Source organism: Triticum urartu, chromosome 1A (assembly GCF_056163025.1).
Source record: "Triticum urartu cultivar PI428250 chromosome 1A, HENAU_Tu73, whole genome shotgun sequence".
In the NCBI taxonomy this organism is placed as follows: Eukaryota; Viridiplantae; Streptophyta; class Magnoliopsida; order Poales; family Poaceae; genus Triticum; species Triticum urartu.
This window is the reverse complement of record NC_141873.1, coordinates 17,542,940-17,563,906: the sequence shown is the minus strand read 5'-3', so window position 1 is coordinate 17,563,906 and position 20,967 is coordinate 17,542,940. Positions and strand designations below refer to the sequence as shown.

The 20,967-nt window shown below is 43.4% G+C and overlaps 2 protein-coding genes and 1 long non-coding RNA gene across 4 annotated transcripts; all 3 read left to right on the top strand.

The window, feature by feature from the left end:
- Nucleotides 1–3,882: 3,882 nt before the first annotated feature.
- Nucleotides 3,883–6,843, top strand: LOC147988474 (uncharacterized). Its single transcript, XM_087534880.1, has 6 exons — nt 3,883–3,918; nt 4,265–6,025; nt 6,144–6,215; nt 6,335–6,408; nt 6,506–6,596; nt 6,685–6,843. Exons 1-6 carry the CDS (start codon nt 3,883–3,885, stop codon nt 6,841–6,843), a joined length of 2,193 nt encoding a protein of 730 aa, XP_087391006.1.
- A 1,778-nt stretch (nt 6,844–8,621) lies between these two features.
- On the top strand, nt 8,622–10,077 carry LOC147988473 (uncharacterized). Of its 2 annotated transcripts, none has more exons than XR_015615410.1 (3): nt 8,622–8,702; nt 9,777–9,846; nt 9,936–10,077. It is a non-coding gene; the product is annotated as an uncharacterized LOC147988473 (long non-coding RNA). The 2 variants fall into 2 exon arrangements; XR_015615412.1 differs by having other exon boundaries at nt 8,623–8,702; nt 9,772–9,846.
- A 61-nt stretch (nt 10,078–10,138) lies between these two features.
- Nucleotides 10,139–10,807, top strand: LOC147988472 (uncharacterized). The gene is made up of 2 exons (XM_087541400.1): nt 10,139–10,218; nt 10,311–10,807. The coding sequence occupies exons 1-2, from the start codon at nt 10,152–10,154 to the stop codon at nt 10,700–10,702; spliced, it is 459 nt and encodes a 152-aa protein (XP_087397526.1). The 5' UTR covers nt 10,139–10,151; the 3' UTR covers nt 10,703–10,807.
- Nucleotides 10,808–20,967: the final 10,160 nt, after the last annotated feature.

Sequence of the window (20,967 nt, the reverse complement as noted above, 5' to 3'; positions counted from 1 at the left end):
TGCACATTAGCACAAGTGGCGTCATCTCTGCTTTTCATATGCTCAATTTTTTGTACTACTCACGTCCTGATAGTCATGTATTCCTTGCTATCTCGGCGTGAAAAGAAATTCATTGTATCTTTGCTTCTGCTAATGTACCTCTTTAGTTGCCATCTTACATATTTTATATTATTGTGCATGAATCTCTATAATCTCGCATTTCATGTTTGCATTTAGTTAAGTTGACATATATTTGATGGAATTAGTGATGGATGGAAGTGCAGACTGAAAAGTGTCTGCAACAATATTGTGATTTATGTTACTGGCAATACCATACATGATTTTATCATTTTTCAGGTGTGCACTCAACCGTTCTGTTGGCAACGGATTTTATATCCGGACTGTTATACAAAAATTAATAATGGAGCATTCATGGACAATGTACTTGCTTGGCACGATATTTCCAGGTAGTAGTTATTCAAATGAGAAGTACATGGATGAACCCGGGTACATATGAACCCATTTTGGAAAACACATTTCTAAATTCTAAAAAAATCTGAAAAAAAATTGCATGGGTACGTCTCCTTGTTTTATATGCGTGCATAAAGTTTCACGGATAAATAACTTTTTTTATGGCCTGTGCAAAAAAGACAAAACATTATGTCGTGAAACACTATTTAGTAGCACTGAAATTTGTCTTTTTTGCAGAGGCAAAACAACAAGACATTTTTTCATAAAACTTTGTGCGGCGCACACACATTTGCGAACTTGTATGCGTGATATTTTCTTTTGATTTTTTTGACATTTTAAAACGTGCTTAAAATGCATTTTATGAAAAGTGGGTGCATATGCCCATGGGTTCAGATGGTGCCCTCTCTTACTCAAATATCATATTTTTGTGTGTGTTATGTTTTTCCCTTTCATTTTGATCTAATGATATAATTGATGACCCAGTATTATTCTATGTACAGTTGTGGAAATGCACATGGAAAAGATCAGCAAAAAGTTTAGGATGCCTCCGACTTACTGAAATGATCAATGATGTTGTTACTTTATTGATTTGTTTGTGCTATGCACATACGTGCTGGGACTTGGAACATGATTGTATCTACTATCTATATAAGAGATTGGACCATTGATACTCTGAACAATACCATATGTAGCCTTCTAACCTGTATAACATGCACCTCATTACTTCCTTATCTGATATTTTGACGTAATTAATGTAGTTGTCCAGTTTTTCTGCACATTAGACTGAAAGTTGTATCAAATTTGTATGTTAATTGTCTTCTTAATATCCTCATAAATTTTGTAATAATAGTTATTAGAGAAAATACTTGTGGTTGACAAAAAAATTCTTCGCCGCAGCAAATGGTGGTGCTTCTAGAATTTTTACTATTATATTTTGCTACTATATTTCTAAAATTCTTGGATGCATATATGAATTTTTGCACACTGTTGGCTAATGTTTTCCCCTTTCTCTACCATAACCGGAGCATGAAAATGAAGATGATGCGGACAGTGTCATCCGGATCCTATTTTTTTAGATTTAGGCATGTATTCGTTCCTTCCTCATTCTTAACATTAAAAAGTTTGTCCGCTTACCCTCTAATTGATTATATAGACTCTGTATTACATGAAAACAACTTCATGCATATTAAGCAATTTTGGGTTTATGTTAAATAATTATTCTCTCAGTAAGCGAAGCAAATGAATAGTCAGACTGATCTTTTTCCTTGAATTGAGAATATATTTTTAACCATTCTCTCATGAATGATGTTGCTAATTCTGATGTCATTTTTTCCGAATAAATACATAACAAAACAAATATCTTACGAAAACAATAATATCTTACTGAATCCCCTTTGAGTTGTTTACGTATTGATATAGATATTCTTACTTATTATTCATTGAAGATTTTTATAATGTTGCTGAATTATTTAGATTCAACAATCAAATTCCCTATACTTGAAAACAATGCTCTTGGTAGTGATAATATACTCAAATATCTTATAAGGCCTTAAACAATGAACTATAGCTTTTCAAAAACAATGCTCTTGGTAGTGATAATATTCACTGAGGATTTTGATAATGTTGCTGAGGTATTTGAATATATATATTTCATATATTCCAACTCATTAAAAAATTGTTTTAAAATCCATGTTTCCCTGAAAGTTGCTAAACCGTGCAGCTGCACGGGTTGATGACTAGTAAATATAAGCATGAACTTGCATTGCATATTATTTCCACTAATGCATCAAATTTTGTGTGTATACAACAAATTCTCACGGGATGTCGCACATTGACGAGGAAAAAATTATTGGTTTTATGCAACATGTTAGCCAACATTTACGGCATTGCAAAAAGCACTTGCAACACGAAGGCAACATGTGCGATAGAGAACCCTGAGTCGTCACTGCATATCGCCTGAGTGAAAACGCATTTGTAGCATTGAAAATCCATATATTACTAACTTTCATTTCCTAGTAGCAAACCCATTGGGTCTGCCTCATGGGCGGCAAAATCGACTCGATGGTGCCTCATTGACATAATATAGGGTGACATTGAACCCAATCCCATGTAGCCCATTGCCTTCGTCGGAGCTTGGTGTCGTGCCCTCAAGCTCCAAGGCACTGAAACTAGATTCCCGAAGGAAAAAATAGTCCAAAAACCACATGGAAAAAATTGTTTCCGAAAAAACCCCAAAAGGAAAACCCCTACCGATACCCCTATCACCACTCGCTACGAGCGATATATAGCAGTTGCCATGCTTCAACGCATGGGGCAAGCCCTGGCCCTAAAATGTACAAGAGTATGCGTATACTAGTTTGTCGAAATGACACAATTTCAAAAGCTGTCTGGGGGGCTCTAAACCCTAAACCATAACGACCATTTTCCTCAGAAAGGTCATAATTTCATTAGAGGAAATGGTCGTAAAGCTAGTAGCACTGTCCACTGCCTCATGCGTAGCTGATAACGACCAATATAAAATGGTCACTACACTTGAGTTTGAATGAATTAGGATGATTAGGCAGCCACCTCAGCAACCTCGCTTATGTGTCACTGTCTAGGTGTCATTTTTGCTTAAGTTTTAATATTCAATAGATAGACGGGGGACACATTGACAGGCGGGACCCATTTGACAGATGGGGCCGAGCGCTTAATTCGCCCAAAAAAGATGCACGAGGCGGGACTCGAACCCACGACCTCGCACTTGGTTGGCTTGCATGCTACCGCTGGGCTAGAGAGGGACAGTTGCTCGCATCTGGGAGTTTATCTATACATTATATAGAACTACGGCTCTCTCGTATCATTGACAAGTGGGACCTTCCGACTAGGTGGCATTGAACAGAGCAACGATTTGCAGCACTGACAGGCGGGACCCATTTGACAGGTGGTTGAGCGAGCGTTTAATTCCCTAAAAAATATGCGCTAGTGGGGACTCGAACCCACGACCTCGCGCTGGGTTCGCTCGTTCATTAATGCTGGGCTAGAGAGAGATTGTTGCTAATGTGTGGGTAGTTTTCCATATAGTATATAAAACCACGGCTCTCACGTACCAGTGACAAGTGGGACCTTCCGACCAGGTGGCGGCGGGTGGCATCGAACAGAGCAACACTTAGCGTTTTTCTAGGTCTTCCGACCAGGTGGCGGTGGGCGGCGGCGGAAGCAACCAGGTGACCTCGCCCACGGCCTCGCCGCAGGTGACCTCGCCCACGGCCTCGCCGCAGGTGACCTCGCCCACGGCCTCGCGGCGGAAGCAACCAGCAGGGGGCGGAGGCGGGGGGTGGGGCCGGCAGCGGAGGCGGGGGCGGGGCCGGCAGGGGGCGGAGGCGAGGCAGGGCGTGGAGGCGGGGGGCAGCAGGGGCGTAGGTGACCGACGGTGGTGGGGGCTCGCCGAGCATGGGGGACTCGCCGCCGCCGCAAGCACACCTCCCGGTATGCACCCCTCACCTCTTCCCCCCTCTCCTCTCTCGTCACCCGAGCAGTGGGAGATGGATTTCAGTCAGATGTTCTTCAGCATAGATGAATTTTGTTGATGCACTGTTAGTAGTTAGGAGATAGCTTGCTTGTTTGGTAGATAATGCATAGATGAATTTTCTTGATGTGCTGTTAGGAATTGTTCAGCTTGTTTGTTAAGAATTCTTCAGGCCTTGTGGTTAGGCAATTAGCATATAAAATTTTCTGGAATTTTAGCTTCCATTACTTCCATCCATTTTCATTAATTAATGTTGATGCACTTAGATTGATTTGCTAAGTTGCAACAATTTGTTGTCTTTGGCAGATGGACAGAAGCTGGATTAGAGAAGGAGTTAGAAAGTTTTCGAAAGAACATATGAAAGGAGTTGATGATTTCATGGCATTTGTTCGGGCAAATTTTGCCAACGATGCTCACATTCTTTGCCCATGTTGTGAATGCCTCAACCGTCCAAGAATGGCTCAAGGAAGAGTGGAAGATCATCTGGTACTTAATGGGATGTCCAGCACATATGATAGATGGATATATCATGGAGAACCTTTATACAGACAACCTCAACATTTTGAAGCTGATACAGAGGCCCCTCATATGATGGGTGGTGGTGATGCTGGCATTGATTTCATGGAAAAGGTTTTGCGAGATAATGCTGTTTTGGAGGAAGAGGATGGGCATGAAGATGATAGGATTCCTGACCTATTGAAGGATTTGTACGATGCAGAAGATCGTGCTGATGGACAGAAATCATTGTTTGCTGAGGTGTTAGAGGAGGCGAAGCGCGCAGCTCATGAAGGGGGTAAATTTTCAAGATTTACCTTCACCGTGAAGTTACTCCACATCAAGTCTTTCTACCGGATTAGCAATGCCGCATTCAACACAATACTCCGTCTTTTGAGATTGCAATTCCCTAATAGTTGTGTTCCCAGATCTTATGATGAAGCATTGAGCATAATCTGCAGGCTGGGGTTAGGTTATGTGTCAATACATGTGTGCCCAAATAACTGTGTCTTGTTTCGGAAGGATTTAGCAAAGCATGACAACTGTCCAAAATGCAATGCATCTAGGTGGAAAGATGCTGATGGGAAGAAGTCAATACCGGAGAAGGTACTGAGGCACTTTCCCTTGATACTAAGGCTGCAGCGGATGTTCATCTCGAAGAAATCATCGCGTGAGGTACAGTGGCACAAGCTGAAGCGGCAACCTGTGGACAATGAGCTGAGCCATCCAGCGGATGGAGAGGCATGGAAAGAGTTTGACCGTATACATTTTGATTTTGCTGCAGATCCAAGGAACATAAAACATGGCATTGCCACAGATGGGTTTAATCCATTTGGGAACATGAGCACGTCTTATAGCATGTGGCCAGTTTTTGTGGTGCCGTACAACCTGCCACCATGGGCATGCATGGATCAGTCCAACTTCATGATGTCATTGCTTATCCCGGGTCCAGATTCTACAGGAAAGGATTTTCATGTCTTTATGGATTCCAGGCTGTGGGACCTGCCATACTGGGCTGATTTGAAATTAAGGCATAATCTCGATGTAATGCACATAGAGGAAAACATATGCGAGAATCTGCTAGGGACGTTTCTGAACATTGAAGGGAAGACAAAGGACACGGTTAGTTCTAGGCTTGATTTGGAGGACATGGGCATAAGAGAAGATTTGCATCTACAGCACAATGAAGATGAAGATTCATTTGAAATTCCACGAGCATGGTATACAATGAATAAAGAACAAAAGCTTGCATTCTGTGAATTCCTAAGAGCGGTGAAATTTCCAGATGGTTATGCTGCTAACCTAGCAAAGTGTGTTAGTTCTGATGGATTCAAGCTTTCAGTACTGAAAACCCATGATTGTCACATCCTCCTCCAAAGGATTTTACCGGCGGGCCTCCGAGGAATCATGCACAAGGATATATATGAAGCGGTTGCTCAGCTGGGAAATTTCTTTAGAGAACTGTGCTGCAAAACCCTCAAGTTAACTGTCTTGGAAAGACTTGAAAAAGAAATCCCAATTATTCTTTGCAAGCTCGAGAAGATTTTCCCTCCAGCTTTATTCACCGTGATGGTCCATTTGGCGGTGCACTTACCCAAAGAGGCAATGCTTAGAGGCCCTGTGCAATACGGTTGGATGTACCCAATCGAAAGAAGGCTGCTTACTTGTAAGCGTTATGTGCGAAACACAGCAAGACCTGAAGGTTCTATTGCTGAAGCATATGTCGTTGACGAGTGCTTTACTTTTTGCTCTAGATACTTTGGTGATGTGGAAACAAGATGGAACCGGCCGGGCAGAAATAGAGAGCGGTCTGATTCGCAAAGTGGTGATGTCTCTGTTTTCAACCATGGTGTGAACTTTCTTGGAGCCTCACAATACTAGGAGGCTGGTGATGAGTATGACAAGATGGTTTTGTTTGTGCTCAGCAATTGTGCCGAGGTTCTACCATATATCGAGTACGTTATATCTTGTGCACTCATTATATATATATATTTTTTGCTTGGGTTGGCACCAGCCTAATGTTTTAATTCACATGTTTTGTTGGCATTGTAGGAAATGCAAGGAAGAGTTAAATCAGGAAGAAAGCAATATCAATGTTGATAAAAGGGTTGCCAAGGTGTTTGCTAATTGGTTTAAGAATCATGTGAGATCTTTAGCCACATGTTTTATGTTTTCTGTGTTATTCACCCATTGTTAAATACCATTGTTTACTAAATGGTTTATTTGTGCAGATTGGAAAGTTGCATGAGGAGAAGAAGGTCAGTGATGATCTATTTGCTTTGGCATGCTTACCGGATAAGCGAGTGAGAGTGTATTCAGCATGCATTCCTGACGGTGTCCGGTACCACACCGTTGACCACGAGGAAAAAGGAAGACACAGAATAGTGTAATCGTCACTGAGGGGTCACATGATGGTGAGATCATTGACTTCTATGGTCAGTTGAGAAGCATCATAGAGTTGCAGTACAACTCTAGTGGAGGCATGCATCGCTCGGTTGTCTTATTTCGCTGTGACTGGTTTGAGCTTGGTAGCAAGAAGAGGAGAGACTCTTTTGTCAAATATGATGGCCACTTCAAAAGCATCAACACTGCAAGGTGCTGGTATAAGAGTGATCCCTTTATTCTAACAACACAAGCAACAATGGTGTTTTATCTGCCAGACACTCTTTTGCACGGAAAATGGCGAGTTGTGCAAAACTTTCAGCACAGACACTTGTGGAGTGTGACTGACACTGAAGTGGAAAAGGGCCCGGTGATGGTGGACTAACATACCAAGATGATGACTCTACGGAAGTTCCATTGCAAGCTGATGATGACTCTATGGAAGTTCCGGTGCAAAGCAGAGTGCGAAGGGACCGAGAACGTGTGATCATTGGTGCTGCAACAGTTGAAGGCATCAAGAAAAGAAGAAAGGTGGTAGAGGATGGACATGAAAGCGAGGATGAGGAAAACCGGACTGATCATACTATGCTGCAATATTGTAGTGATGATGAGGAAAACAGGAGTGGGCATAGAGTTCCTTGTTTTCGTATCGACGACGATGAGTAGCAAAGGTAAATTTGGTCTCCTTGGTGATCTAATGCTATTTTGTCTCCTTCGTAGTTGTTGTTGATGTGATCCTGATGTAGTTTTTGTACTACAAATCTCTCCAGGTAGCAAAATGCATGAGACTGTGTAGTGATGGAGAGGTAGATGATGGTTGAAGATACAACGCAAAATGATGTAGTTTTGGTGACGGAAGATACAATGCAAAATGAAGATGTTGTTTTGAATGAAGAAGAAAAATGATGAACTGAAGATGTTGTTTTTAGAGCTGTTTTTCCTAGTTTTGGTGATCATGTAGTTTTGGTTGTGATGTAAAAGATTGCAAAATGATGTTGTTTTTGGACTGAAGATGTTTTTTCAACTGAAGATGTTGTTTTGGGTGAACTGAAGATGTTTTCAGAGCTGTTTTAACTGTGTTTCTACCACTGATCCCACGCGCTCCATCAGACAGCCATCTGATCCCACGCGCGGCCCCATTTCATTGTGAGCAAAAAAATATGCGCAAGCAGGGACTCGAACCCACGACTATGCGCTCGTTTCACTATGTTTCTACCACTGGGCTAGGAAGAGGCTACTGGTCGTCCACTCTATGCCATCTCTTTTCAAATCATCAAACCAGTTAAGTATCCAACACAGAGCTCGCTTACAAGTGGGCCACTCGACCAACTCACTGACAAGTGGGCCATTTTGCTACTCTACCCACTCGACCCTTTTCCCCTCAGCTACCAAAAAATATTGGGCGAGCGGGGGCTCGAACCCACGACCTGCCGCTTATTACATTGTTTTTCTACCACTGGGCTAGTTAGAGGCTGTTGGTTTTGTACTCTATGCCAACCCTTTTCAATATATCAGAACAGAACTCGCTGAGAAGTGGACCCACTCTTTGCCCCACTCCTCCTGTCCACTTGACCCGCTCCTCCTCTCCATTATCCACTCGACCCACTCCTCCTCTCCGCCGCTGGCATCCCCTTCTCCTCCATCGATGGTGACGACCTCCCTGGCGAACCACTCCTCCATCGACAGCGACGGCCTCCTAAGGTATGAATCCGCCGAGTCCTTCCTGTTCCTCTTCCTATTGATTAGATTAGGGTTCCCTGGCGCATGCTGATTAGGGTTCCATTGTAGATAGAGTAGTAGATGAAGAGGAGGCACCGTCCACGACACCGACAAGGCCAACAAGCTCAAGCAGTCGCCGTCCCCCCAGGTCCGTTCTGTTCCCCCCGTGTTCTTTGATTTGCTTTGTTTCCCCCATGTTCTTTGTCGACAAGGCCAACAAGGTCAACAAGCATGCTGATTTAGGAGTTACTCGTATTGTGCCTGCGTGTATGGCTAATGGTCGTATCGTGCCTGCGCGTGCGTTCTGTTGATTCTAGCCCAACTGTCGAGCGATTGGACCACATTCAGAGGGATTTTGCAGACTGAATTAGGCATTTAGGTTTAGGTCCCTTTTGGCCATGTTCAGTTGATGTGGTGCTACCTTGCTAGGTATGCTAGTTTCCCTATGGTTCTCTTCACAGTGACGTAGAATTCATCAGAAATAGAAAAGGCAGACCGAAAGGGGAAAAAATGATGCCAACACTTATAATGTTGCAAGTGTATTAGTATTTTCCAATTTTGTTTGTTTGTTTTTAAAATAAACATGTTTATATTTGTCTAAAAAGATGCAGCGGCACACTGGAGCAGTTAAACTTGTAGGGGATCTAGCCTCCAGTGGCCTTTGGCTATATAAACCCTAGCAAAGCAAATTAAGCCAATAGCTCTGAATCTCTGAAATTCTAGTGTTAAATTCAGTTTTGTACATGACTATATCGGTGTCAAGCCAATAGCTTTCATGCGCATATCGACGACTATAAAGCTGTTCAGTTTTGTACATGACTGTATTGGGTAGGTGTGTTTAAATTGAGAATCTAGGGTTCAGTTCTTAAGTGCTGGGTTCTAACAAAATGTAGCACATGGGAAGATATGGTCCATTTATAGTACATATGGTTCATTGTAGATAAGGTCCATTTATAGTAGATATGATCCTGATGCTGTGTTTGCCATTTATAGTAGACATGGGCACATGGGCAGATATGGTCCATTGTAGATAGAGTAGTAGTATTCCAAATGTTCACAAGTGCATTGCTTTTTTTTCTCACTTTTGCTATCATAAATATCCACAAGTGCATTGCTCTTCTCATTCTTATCACTTTTGCCATCATAAACTTGGTTCTGTTCCTATTTATGTCCAGTCCTGTTCACAAGTGCTTCTTCCTCTCCTATTGCTTGTTTAGAGTAGAAGTGAGATGGCTGGCTTGGAAGGTTTTGAGTTCTTCGAGATCATAATTGAGAAATCTTGCAGTAGGCAGGTATATTTATCATCACTCATTTCTTTATCATCACTCTGCTGTCTAGTGCTTGATTGCCACAATTAACCACTGCTTGACCCTCGCTGCAGAGGCTGCCTGACAAGTTTGCGAAGATGCTCGCGGGCCGTGAGCCCCACAAAGTGAAGCTGCGGGAGGCCGACAGCGGGCTTCACAGGCTGTGGAAAGTGTTGGTGGTGTTTGATGGTGAAGGCCACATGTACCTAGGGCTCGGCTGGGAGCATTTCGCCCGCGCCCATGAGCTATAGCTCGGGTACTTCCTTGTCTTCCGCTACGACGGTGACGCCATGTTCACCGTGAAGATGTTCGACAACACCATGTGCCGCATGTACTACCAGCACGACGACGATGCCAGTAAGCTCTCTGCCTCTCTTCTTCCTGTCCTTTTGGCTTCCTCTACCTGCACGATGACAACACCATGTTCACACTTTGTTGCATTTGGCCAGGCAATGGGAGCAGCAGCGGGGATGACGAGGAGCAGAGCGGGGATGACGACGAGGAGCAGAGCGGGGATGACGAGGAGCAGAGCGGGGATGATGAGGAGCAGCCTATTCTGGCTGACGATGAACATGCTATGGTGGTGGCTGACGATGACCCTGCTATGTTGGTGGCGGATGACGACCTTGCTATGGTGGTGGTGGACGACGACCTCGCGATGGTGGTGGCGGACGACGACCTCGCGATGGTGGTGGCGGACGACGACCTCGCGATGGTGGCGGCGCCTGCAATCCCACAGCTTGGCGACAGGACCATGCCAATTGTGGTAGAGGAGTACATCCGCGTTGGGATTCGCCACTCTGAGCGCATCAGGTTGATGAAGGAGAAGAAGGAGGAGTGAAGGTGTTAAGAAGGTGTTCAGCATGTTAGGTTTAAGCTTGTTAGTGTAATATGAACATGTCAATGTTAAGTATGTCAGGTTTAATTTTGTGCATGCTCATGGATGCTGTATGATAGTGTCATCTAAACAAGTCATGTTTTTAACAATGAATATTCAGTTTGGTAATTGATGGGAATTGAACTTTTTTATGCATGCTCATGGATGAAAGATAAAATTATGGGTTTTTGTGCATGCTCATGTATGAAACAATATAAGTTTCATTTTTTGAATGCTAAAAACATGACTCAAACCCTAGCCACGGACGACCGCCCTGACTAAATCCGCCGGTTTTTGAAAACACCGTACAAATTCAAAGGGTGTGTCTAGGGCACATCTAGATGTGCTCTAGTTATTGCACATCTAAGTGAGTGAATCAAGCATAAAGAGAAAAGAAAAACGAAAAAGGAAAATATCCACACGAATCTCGACGTAAGATCAATGCCATAGGACTTAGATGTGCAATACTTATGGCACATCTAGATGTGCTTTAGCAAAACTGAAATTCAAAAACCGGTTTTCATTTTTTGAATGCAAAAGACATGTGTTTTTCGTGAAGTGGCTACAAGGAGGGGCACCCCAAACGGCGCCATTCCATGTCTATCTCAAAGTAGACCCTATTTTACGGACGGTCACCAAAAAGCATGCATTTCCGACCCTCGTAGCTACTCCCGGCAATTCGGACCACCTTCGGCCGATTCAGCTGGAACCGGCTGGAATTTGAACTGCGGGTCCTCCATAGCTTGCCCGTTATTTTCACTAAAAATGCTTTTTAGCTTCACAGGCAGGCATTCCATCACAGAATAGACAACAAATTTGCACGGCTCAAACCCTAGCCACGGATAGTCGCCGCGACGAAATCGGCCGGTTTTTGAAAACACCGTAAAAAATTCAAAAAAAATCAAAAAAATGGGAGACCTCCGCGTCACATCATCAAATGTGGCCTACCAACTAGCAAAAATACTAAACTTGCAATACCGGCGTTTTCTTGAAAAAGTGTTCTCAAAAACGACCTACCACGAACGAAGATTCATGGCTTCCAAGCCAAACTAGCAATGATATGGCCGCATCCGTTGAATAGTTTCTGATAATATGCCCAAATTGGGCGCATGCCTCCGTCTTGTGATGGCAAACAATGTTGCCAAAGCGAGGTTCCAACTTGTTTAACAAAAAAAACCATTTTTCATTTTTTGAATGCAAAAGACATGCGTTTTTCGTGAAGCGGCTACAAGGAAGGGCACCCCAAACGGCGCCATTCCATGTCTATCTCAAAGTAGACCCTATTTTACGGACGGTCGCCAAAAAGCATGCATTTCCGACCCTCGTAGCTACTCCCGGCAATTCAGACCACCTTCGGCCGATTCAGCTGGAACCGGCTGGAATTTGAACTGCGGGTCCTCCATAGCTTGCCTGTTATTTTCACTAAAAATGCTTTTTAGCTTCACAGGCAGGCATTCCATCACAGAATCGACAACAGATTTGCAGGGCTCAAACCCTAGCCACGGACGGTCGCCGCGACGAAATCGGCCGGTCTTTTAAAACACCGTAAAAAATTCAAAATAAATCAAAAAAATGGGAGACCTCCGCGTCACATCATCAAATGTGGCCTACCAACTAGCAAAAATACTAAATTTGCAATACCGGTGTTTCCTTGAAAAAGTGTTCTCAAAAACGACCTACCTCGAACGAAGATTCATGGCTTTCAAGCCAAACTAGCAATGATATGGCCGCATCCGTTGAATAGTTTCTGATAATATGCCCAAATTGGGCGCATGCCTCCATCTTGTGATGGCAAACAATGTTGCCAAAGCGAGGTTCCAACTTGTTTAACAAAAAAAACCGTTTTTCATTTTTTGAATGCAAAAGACATGCGTTTTTCGTGAAGCAGCTACAAGGAGGGGCACGCCAAACGGCGCCATTCCATGTCTATCTCAAAGTAGACCCTATTTTACGGACGGTTGCCAAAAAGTATGCATTTCCGACCCTCGTAGCTACTCCCGGCAATTCGGACTACCTTCGGTCGATTCAGCTGGAACCGGCTGGAATTTGAATTGCGGGTCCTCCATAGCTTGCCTGTTATTTTCACTAAAAATGCTTTTTAGCATCACAGGCAGGCATTCCATCACAGAATCGATAACAGATTTGCACGGCTCAAACCCTAGCCACGGACGGTCGCCGCGACGAAATCGGCCGGTTTTTGAATACACCGTAAAAAATTCAAAAAAAATCAAAAAAATGGGAGACCTCCGCGTCACATCATCAAATGTGGCCTACCAACTAGCAAAAATACTAAACTTGCAATACCGGCGTTTTCTTGAGCTACTCGGTATGATTTTAACCATGATTTCTACAAAGTTTACAAAAAAACCCTATTTTTTTCTACACCCAAACCCAAAAGGATTTCCCTCCCACACCAAAATTTTCCCTCCACAAAAATTTCCCTCTCCCAAAATTTCCCTCCACTCCTTCTACTCCCTCTCCCACTACCAGGCAGGACCCACCACTCCCTCTCCCACTAACACGCGGGATCCCCTCCCCTCCCCTCCCAAAATTTCCCCATTCCCCTCCCCTCTCCCCGACGAACCCTAGCTTCTCCCTCCATTCCCCACCTCCCTGCTCCGCGCCGCCCCACTCCCCACCCTAGCGCCACCCCTCCTTTGCTCCGCCCCGCACCTTCCTGCTCCGCGCCGCCCGCTCCCACTCCCTCCCCTCCTCCGTGCCGCCCCGCCACGCCGCGGACTACATCGACGACGACGGCGGCCACATCGACTACATCAACGACGACGGCGGCTACATCGACGACGGCGCGATCGACGATGACCACCGCTGCATCGTCAACATCATCTCCCCCTAGGTACTTCTTCCCTTGATCCATCTCCCCTCCTATGGTGGATCCACCTCCCCTCTAGTGGATCCATCTCCCCTCTAGTAGATCCCCCTCATGGGTTAGGATATTCTAGGGTTAGGATCTCCTGGTGGTTCGGTAGGTCCTCTAGTTCGGTAGGTCTCCTGGATCTCCTGGTGGTTCTTGGGGTTAGGGTTCATGCTTGTTGTTGCGTGGGGATGATCTCCCTCTAGTTCATGGGGTTAGGGTTAGGGTTCATGGGGTCAGGGTTAGGGTTCATGGGGTTAGCGTTAGGACCTCCTGGTGGTTCGTTTGGTCCGCTTCATGGTTTAGGGTTCATGATTTTAGGAGATGGGGATGGATGGGGAAGTGGATGATTTTAGGGGATGAGGAAGTGGATGATGTCTGGTTGATGGTGCTTGTATCAGTACTTGCTTGTGTATGGTTCAATTACTCAGCTAGAATAGATGGTGAATTAGGTTTCCAATGGCACTTCGAAAAGAAGCTACTTGCTTCCTTGTTTGTATCAATAGTACTTTCTTGTTTGTTGCCCTTCAATTTCCTTCCTTGTTTGCTTGTTACTGTCAGTAGCACTATGCTTGTTTCTATCAGTAGCACTTTCCATGCTTGCTTGCTTGTATTATGCACTTTGCTTGCTTGCAACTTGGGTTAGTATGAACATGTACTTGATTGCTTGTAGCACTTTTCTATCAGTAGCACTACTGGGGTTTGTAGCAGTGTTCTTCTTTCATGATATCTGCATGAAGCTTGTGTTCCTCTTTCCAGTGAACACGGGAATGCTTAGTACTTATTGTGGTATTGGAATTCCTGCTGTGTTAAGGCAGTATGACTAGTTTTAATATATACTAGATTGGTGCTAGATAATTTTGATTGCTGTAATATACAAGGTTGATTCTAATTGTCAAAATGTCTTAACTTGTGTCATCTAGTCTGTAGCCATTTTTGGTGTGTAGAGACAGCATAATCAATAGTTGAGTATAGTTTTTTCATCTGCTTTTGTACTGTTGCAAGTATAGTTGTTTCATGATTTACCAGTGGCAACATCTAGTTGTTTTGAAGGTCCTCATGATATACTCGTCTAGCTTCCTATCAGACTGTCTAAGCATGTGTACATGACACCAATTCACTAGTTCATGTTGCTTGCTTGCTAGCATACATGTTGCTTGCTGGCATACATGCTTAATTAGGGTTTCCATCAGCATTACTTGCTTGTATCACTAGCACTTGGAGAAGAACCTACTTGCTTGCTTATTAATTAGGGTTTGTATCAATAGTACTTGCTTCCTTCTCTTCATTTTCCTTCATTGCTTGCTTGTTTCTATCAGTAGCACTTTGCTTGCTTGTTTCTATCAGTAGCACTTTGCTTGTTTGCTTGTATCAGTAGCACTTATGCACTTTGCTTACTTGCTCCTAGTGTACATGCATGCTTGTTTGGTGCACTTACATGTTTTCTTAATTAATAACACTAGATCACTGTATTGTTTATCCTTCAAGTTTCTTTCACATGTATTACATGTATGTGCATGATGGTCCAAATGCTTTCCTTTATTGATACAAGTGCATCATTTTACTTTATCCCTGTTGTATCTGATTGTTGTTTATTCTATTTTCAAGCACCACCTCAAGATCATCCATGGCAAGGAGGACAAGGTCAAGCATGAGGCCAACCGTTGGTATGCAACTTGCTCCTTGTGGCCAGTTTCATAAAATCTGTGTCTTAATATGCTCAGTGAAATGTATTGCTGCAATCTGAATAAGCTGGCTTAATTGTGCCTGTGTGCTGTTAGTCTTCCTTACCTGAATAACTAGGATTAAATGATAATAAAATTTCATAAGATATGTTTGGCTGCCTGTCCATGCATTCCAAACATTCACCTAATAGTTATGTTTCCTGTATCATGCAAAGAAGAGCCTCTCACTGAGTACGAGAAGGTTAGGGCTAGAAATATCATGAGGAACAATCGGATGTTCCAGTCCCTTGGCATCGGTGCAATAGCTTCAATGATTAGGAAAACAAATGGTGTATAAGAAGGTAGAAGTGATGAGGTTCAAGAGGGTAGTGGAGTTATCAATGATGACCCAGAGTACAATCCTAAGGAGGATGAAGTTATTGATGGAGAGGAAGTGGATGATGTTGTAGTCAACAAGCTTGTTAACTTGCAAACTCTGTCTTGCTTGGAGGGTTGGGGTTCTGTTATTCTATGTTATTCCTTGTGCTCACATATTTCTCTTGTGTTCTAATGCTTTTTTCCGTGCTGTTTATACGAGGCACTGAAGGAATCTAGGACGAAGAGGCCTGGTGTTAAGAAGACAGTCAGCAAGAAGCACAAGAGCTCAGAAACATCTCCTGCAATGCCTCCAGGAAGGGTGATGGCCCCAGATCCAGGACAAAAAAAGAGGATCCTGGAACCTGATGAACCTGCCCTTGATAGAGTCACAAGGCAGAAAGCAAGGATGGCGACTACGACAGACCATCAGGAAAGTATGCTGCTCATGGACTCTCAGACCTCGGTGCAAACGGGTGATGAGTTGCCGCCCATGGATGAAGGAACCACTCTCAGCATGGATGGAAATGGCACTGTCTGCCTAGATGAAGCAGGAACCATCTGCATTGATGAAGCAGGCACTATCCACATAGACCTCAGCCTTGTTGCACCTTCTATTGACAGGAACGCTGTCATCAGTGAAGAAGAACAGCAGCTTGTGCTTCAATCAGGCAAGTTGACCTTTGCAATGCTATCTTTTACTAGTGCATTTTCCAAATGGAATGATCATGTATGCTTTTGTTGATTCCTGCATTTGTCGATTTCTATTCTAATTTATGAGTTTAGTTTCATTTTCAAATGCAATGACTCCCAAGACTAGACTTAGAAAGGGCAGAGGGCTAGAGAGGATCACCAAGTCGCTTGGTAGCAAGGTGCCTATCCAAATTGCCGAAGGGATGATTCGTCCAGAGAAGCCTCTGCAGGCAGCAAAGCTTGCTTCTGAGTGTGGACTCGTTGCAAAAAGCCATCTTCCGGTTCTTCCTCACTTCAAGCTATACAAAAAAATGCTAGTCTATTGGAGAACTACATTGGGAAAGTTGCTGTAAGCTACTTGTTTCATAGTTAATGTGCTATCTATTTTCTGTTACACCTATGCATGATCACTAATATTGTTCCTACCTTGTTTGCTATCTTGGTAGGCAAATTTTGAGATGAAGACGGACTCGGAGACCATCAAGACCTCGTGCAAAGATATTCTGCAGAAATATTCAAAGAACAGACGCCATCAGATCAAGAAGAAGTATTTTGATACCATAGCCGCAAATAAAGTCAGCATTAAGTCTCTGGTGCCTGATCTAACGGATGGTGAATGGCAAGCTCTGGTGGAGATGTGGTCTACCCCAAGACACAAGGTTTGTCTCTGCTTTGTTTGATGCTTTATGTTCTGCACATGATATGCTACTGCTAGATCATGCTGACAGTATGCTTTTTTGTAGGAAACCTATTTGTCGAACAAGATGAATCGACAAAAAGTCATGTACAATCAAAGAACTGGTTCCAGGCACTACACAGCACACATTTTTGCCACTGTGAGAACTCTTCTCTAGAGACCTTACCTTTGGTTCCTCATTGAATAACATTTCTGATTCTTGCTGAATAACATTTTGATTTTTTGTTGAAAAACATTTCAGAAAGAAGAGCGTAAGGGTGAGGAGCTGTCTGCGATTGACTTGTTTAAGGCCACCCACAACAGCAAGAAGCACGGGTTTTCGGAGCCAGTCAAGACTGCTATAGTAAGTCACTCCATGCTTTGCCCTCTTTGATTCATAGCCAGCTTTGATGCTTTGATGATTTGATGTTGTTTGACTCGGAGCCAGTTAAGAACACATGCTATGTTCCATGCTTTGATGTTGTTTGATAGTTCAACAAAGATATCAGAACTTGCTGTAGCTATTTGATGCATTTTTTATGATATGATGAAATTTGTTCTGAATGTTAGTTTGATGATCGTCTCACTCAGGAAGCCATCTTATATAGAACCACCATTCTAGGCTCAATGAAGTGATCATATTGTTCCAATTGCATGTCTCCAGGTCACTAGTCATCATCTTCTTGTATAGATTTTGTGTGCTGGTTTGATTACTTCAAATAATCCATTTGTGTGCTGGTTTGGTTTCTCTTGCTTGGTTTGGTTTGCAAAATGTGAAATAGATCTCCCACTAATGCCTATCATTTTCCTCCATATGCTAGCTTGAGATGGAAAAAATGAAGGAATCGCCGGTACTAGAAGGTGAAGAGCCAAAGTCTGCTGTTGAAATTGTCGAACAAGTCCTCAAGACCAAAGCCAAGGAAAGCACATTCCTCAGGAATGTTGGGCTCCAGTCATCTAGGAACTGTTGGGTTTCGTAGTAATTTCAAAAATTTCCTACGCACACGCAAGATCATGGTGATGCATAGCAACGAGGGGAGAGTATGATCTACGTACCCTTGTAGATCGCAACGGAAGCGTTGACACAACGTAGAGGAAGTAGTCGTACGTCTTCTTCCCAATCCGGCCGATCCAAGCACCGTTACTCCGGCACCTCCGAGTTCTTAGCACACGTTCAGCTCGATGACGATCCCCGGGCTCCGATCCAGCAAAGCTTCAGGGAGGAGTTCCGTCAGCACGACGGCGTGGTGACGATCTTGATGTTCTACCGTCGCAGGGCTTCGCCTAAGCACCGCTACGATATGACCGAGGTGGAATATGGTGGAGGGAGGCACCGCACACGGCTATGGAACGATCACGAAGATCAACTTGTGTGTCTATGGGGTGCCCTCTGCCTCAGTATATAAAGGATGGAGGAGGAGGAGGCCGGCCAAGGCTATTGGTGCGGCCAGGATGGGAGTCCTACTAGGACTCCAAGTCCTAGTAGGAGTCCACCAAGAGGGGAGGAAGGGAGAAGGAAGTGGAGGAGTAGGAAAGGTGGCCGCCCCCTTTTCCCTAGTCCAATTCGGACTAGAGGGGAGGGGGGGGCGTAGCAGCCTTTTTCCTCTTCCCACTAAAGCCCATCAAGGCCCATTACTTCTCCCGTAACTACCCGGTACTCCGAAAAATACACGAATCACTCGGAACCTTTCCGATGTCCGAATATAGTCGTCCAATATATCGATCTTTACGTCTCGACCATTTCGAGACTCCTCGTCATGTCCCCGATCTCATCCGGGACTCCGAACTCCTTCGGTACATCAAAACTCATAAACTCATAATATAACTGTCATCGAAACCTTAAAGCGTGCGGACCCTAGGTTCGAGAACAATGTAGACATGACCGAGACACGTCTCCGGTCAATAACCAATAGCGGGACCTGGATGCCCATATTGGCTCCTACATATTCTACGAAGATCTTTATCGGTCAGACCGCATAATAACATACGTTGTTCCCTTTGTCATCGGTATGTTACTTGCCCGAGATTCGATCGTCGGTATCCAATACCTAGTTCAATCTCGTTACCGGCAAGTCTCTTTACTCGTTCCGTAATACATCATCTCGCAACTAACTCATTAGTTGCAATGCTTGCAAGGCTTATGTGATGTGCATTACCGAGAGGGCCCAGAGATACCTCTCCGACAATCGGAGTGACAAATCCTAATCTCGAAATATGCCAACCCAACATCTACCTTTGGAGACACCTGTAGTACTCCTTTATAATCACCCAGTTACGTTGTGACGTTTGGTAGCACCCAAAGTGTTCCTCCGGCAAACGGGAGTTGCATAATCTCATAGTCATAGGAACATTTATAAGTCATGAAGAAAGCAATAGCAACATACTAAACGATCGGGTGCTAAGCTAATGGAATGGGTCATGTCAATCATATCATTCAACTAATGATGTGACCTCGTTAATCAAATAACAACTCTTTTGTCCATGGTTAGGAAACATAACCATCTTTGATTAACGAGCTAGTCAAGTAGAGGCATACTAGTGACACTCTGTTTGTCTATGTATTCACACATGTATTATGTTTCCGGTTAATACAATTCTAGCATGAATAATAAACATTTACCATGATATAAGGAAATAAATAATAACTTTATTATTGCCTCTAGGGCATATTTCCTTCAGTCTCCCACTTGCACTAGAGTCAATAATCTAGATCACATCACCATGTGATTAACATTGATAGTTCACATCATCATGTGATTAACACCCATAGTTCACATCGCCATGTGACCAACACCCAAAGGGTTTACTAGATTCAGTAATCTAGTTCACATCGCTATGTGATTAACACCCAAGGAGTACTAAGGTGTGATCATGTTTTGCTTGTGAGAGAATCTTAGTCAACGGGTCTGCCACATTCAGATCCGCATGTATTTTGCAAATTTCTATGTCAACAATGCTCTGCATGGAGCTACTCTAGCTAATTGCTCCCACTTTCAATATGTATCTAGACCGAGACTTAGAGTCATCTAGATTAGTGTCAAACTTGCATCGGCGTAACCCTTTACGATGAACCTTTTTCACTTCCATAATCGAGAAACATATCCTTATTCCACTAAGGATAATTTTGACCGCTGTCCAGTGATCTACTCCTAGATCACTATTGTACTCCCTTGCCAAACTCAGTGGTAGGGCATACAATAGAGCTGGTATACAGCATGGCATACTTTATAGAACCTATGACTAAGGCATAGGGAATGACTTTCATTCTCTTTCTATTTTCTGCCGTGGTCGGGCTTTGAGTCTTACTCAACTTCACACCTTGTAACACAGGCAAGAACTCTTTCTTTGACTGTTCCATTTTGAACTACTTCAAAATCTTGTCAAGGTATGTAGTCATTGAAAAAACTTATCAAGCGTCTTGATCTATCTCTATAGATCTTGAAGCTCAATATGTAAGCAGCTTCACCGAAGTCTTTCTTTGAAAAACTCCTTTCAAACACTCCTTTTATGCTTTACAGAATCATTCTACATTGTTTCCGATCAACAATATGTCATTCACATATACTTATCAGAAATGCTGTAGTGCTCCCACTCACTTTCTCGTAAATACAGGCTTCACTGCAAGTCTGTATAAAACTATATGCTTTGATCAACTCATCAAAGCGTATATTCCAACTCCGAGATGCTTGCACCAGTCCACAGATGGATCACTGGAGTTTGCACATTTTGTTAGCACCTTTCGGATTGAGAAAACCTTCTGGTTGCATCGTATACAACTCTTCTTTAGTAAATCCATTAAGGAATGCAGTTTTGTTTATCCATTTGCCAGATTTCATAAAACGCGGCAATTGCTAACATGATTCGGACAGACTTAAGCATAGATACGAGTGAGAAACTCTCATCGTAGTCAACACCTTGAACTTGTCGAAAACCTTTTGCGACAATTCTA

Bases quoted from the DNA above. Each gene is read 5' to 3' on its own strand.
- LOC147988472 (XM_087541400.1), top strand. From the start codon at position 10,152: ATGTTCACCGTGAAGATGTTCGACAACACCATGTGCCGCATGTACTAC. The intron at 10,219-10,310 runs GTAAGCTCTCTG...GCATTTGGCCAG, and splicing joins CCAGCACGACGACGATGCCA to GCAATGGGAGCAGCAGCGGG.
- LOC147988474 (XM_087534880.1), top strand. From the start codon at position 3,883: ATGGGGGACTCGCCGCCGCCGCAAGCACACCTCCCG. The intron at 6,409-6,505 runs GTACGTTATATC...TTGGCATTGTAG, and splicing joins GAGGTTCTACCATATATCGA to GAAATGCAAGGAAGAGTTAA. The intron at 6,597-6,684 runs GTGAGATCTTTA...TTATTTGTGCAG, and splicing joins CTAATTGGTTTAAGAATCAT to ATTGGAAAGTTGCATGAGGA.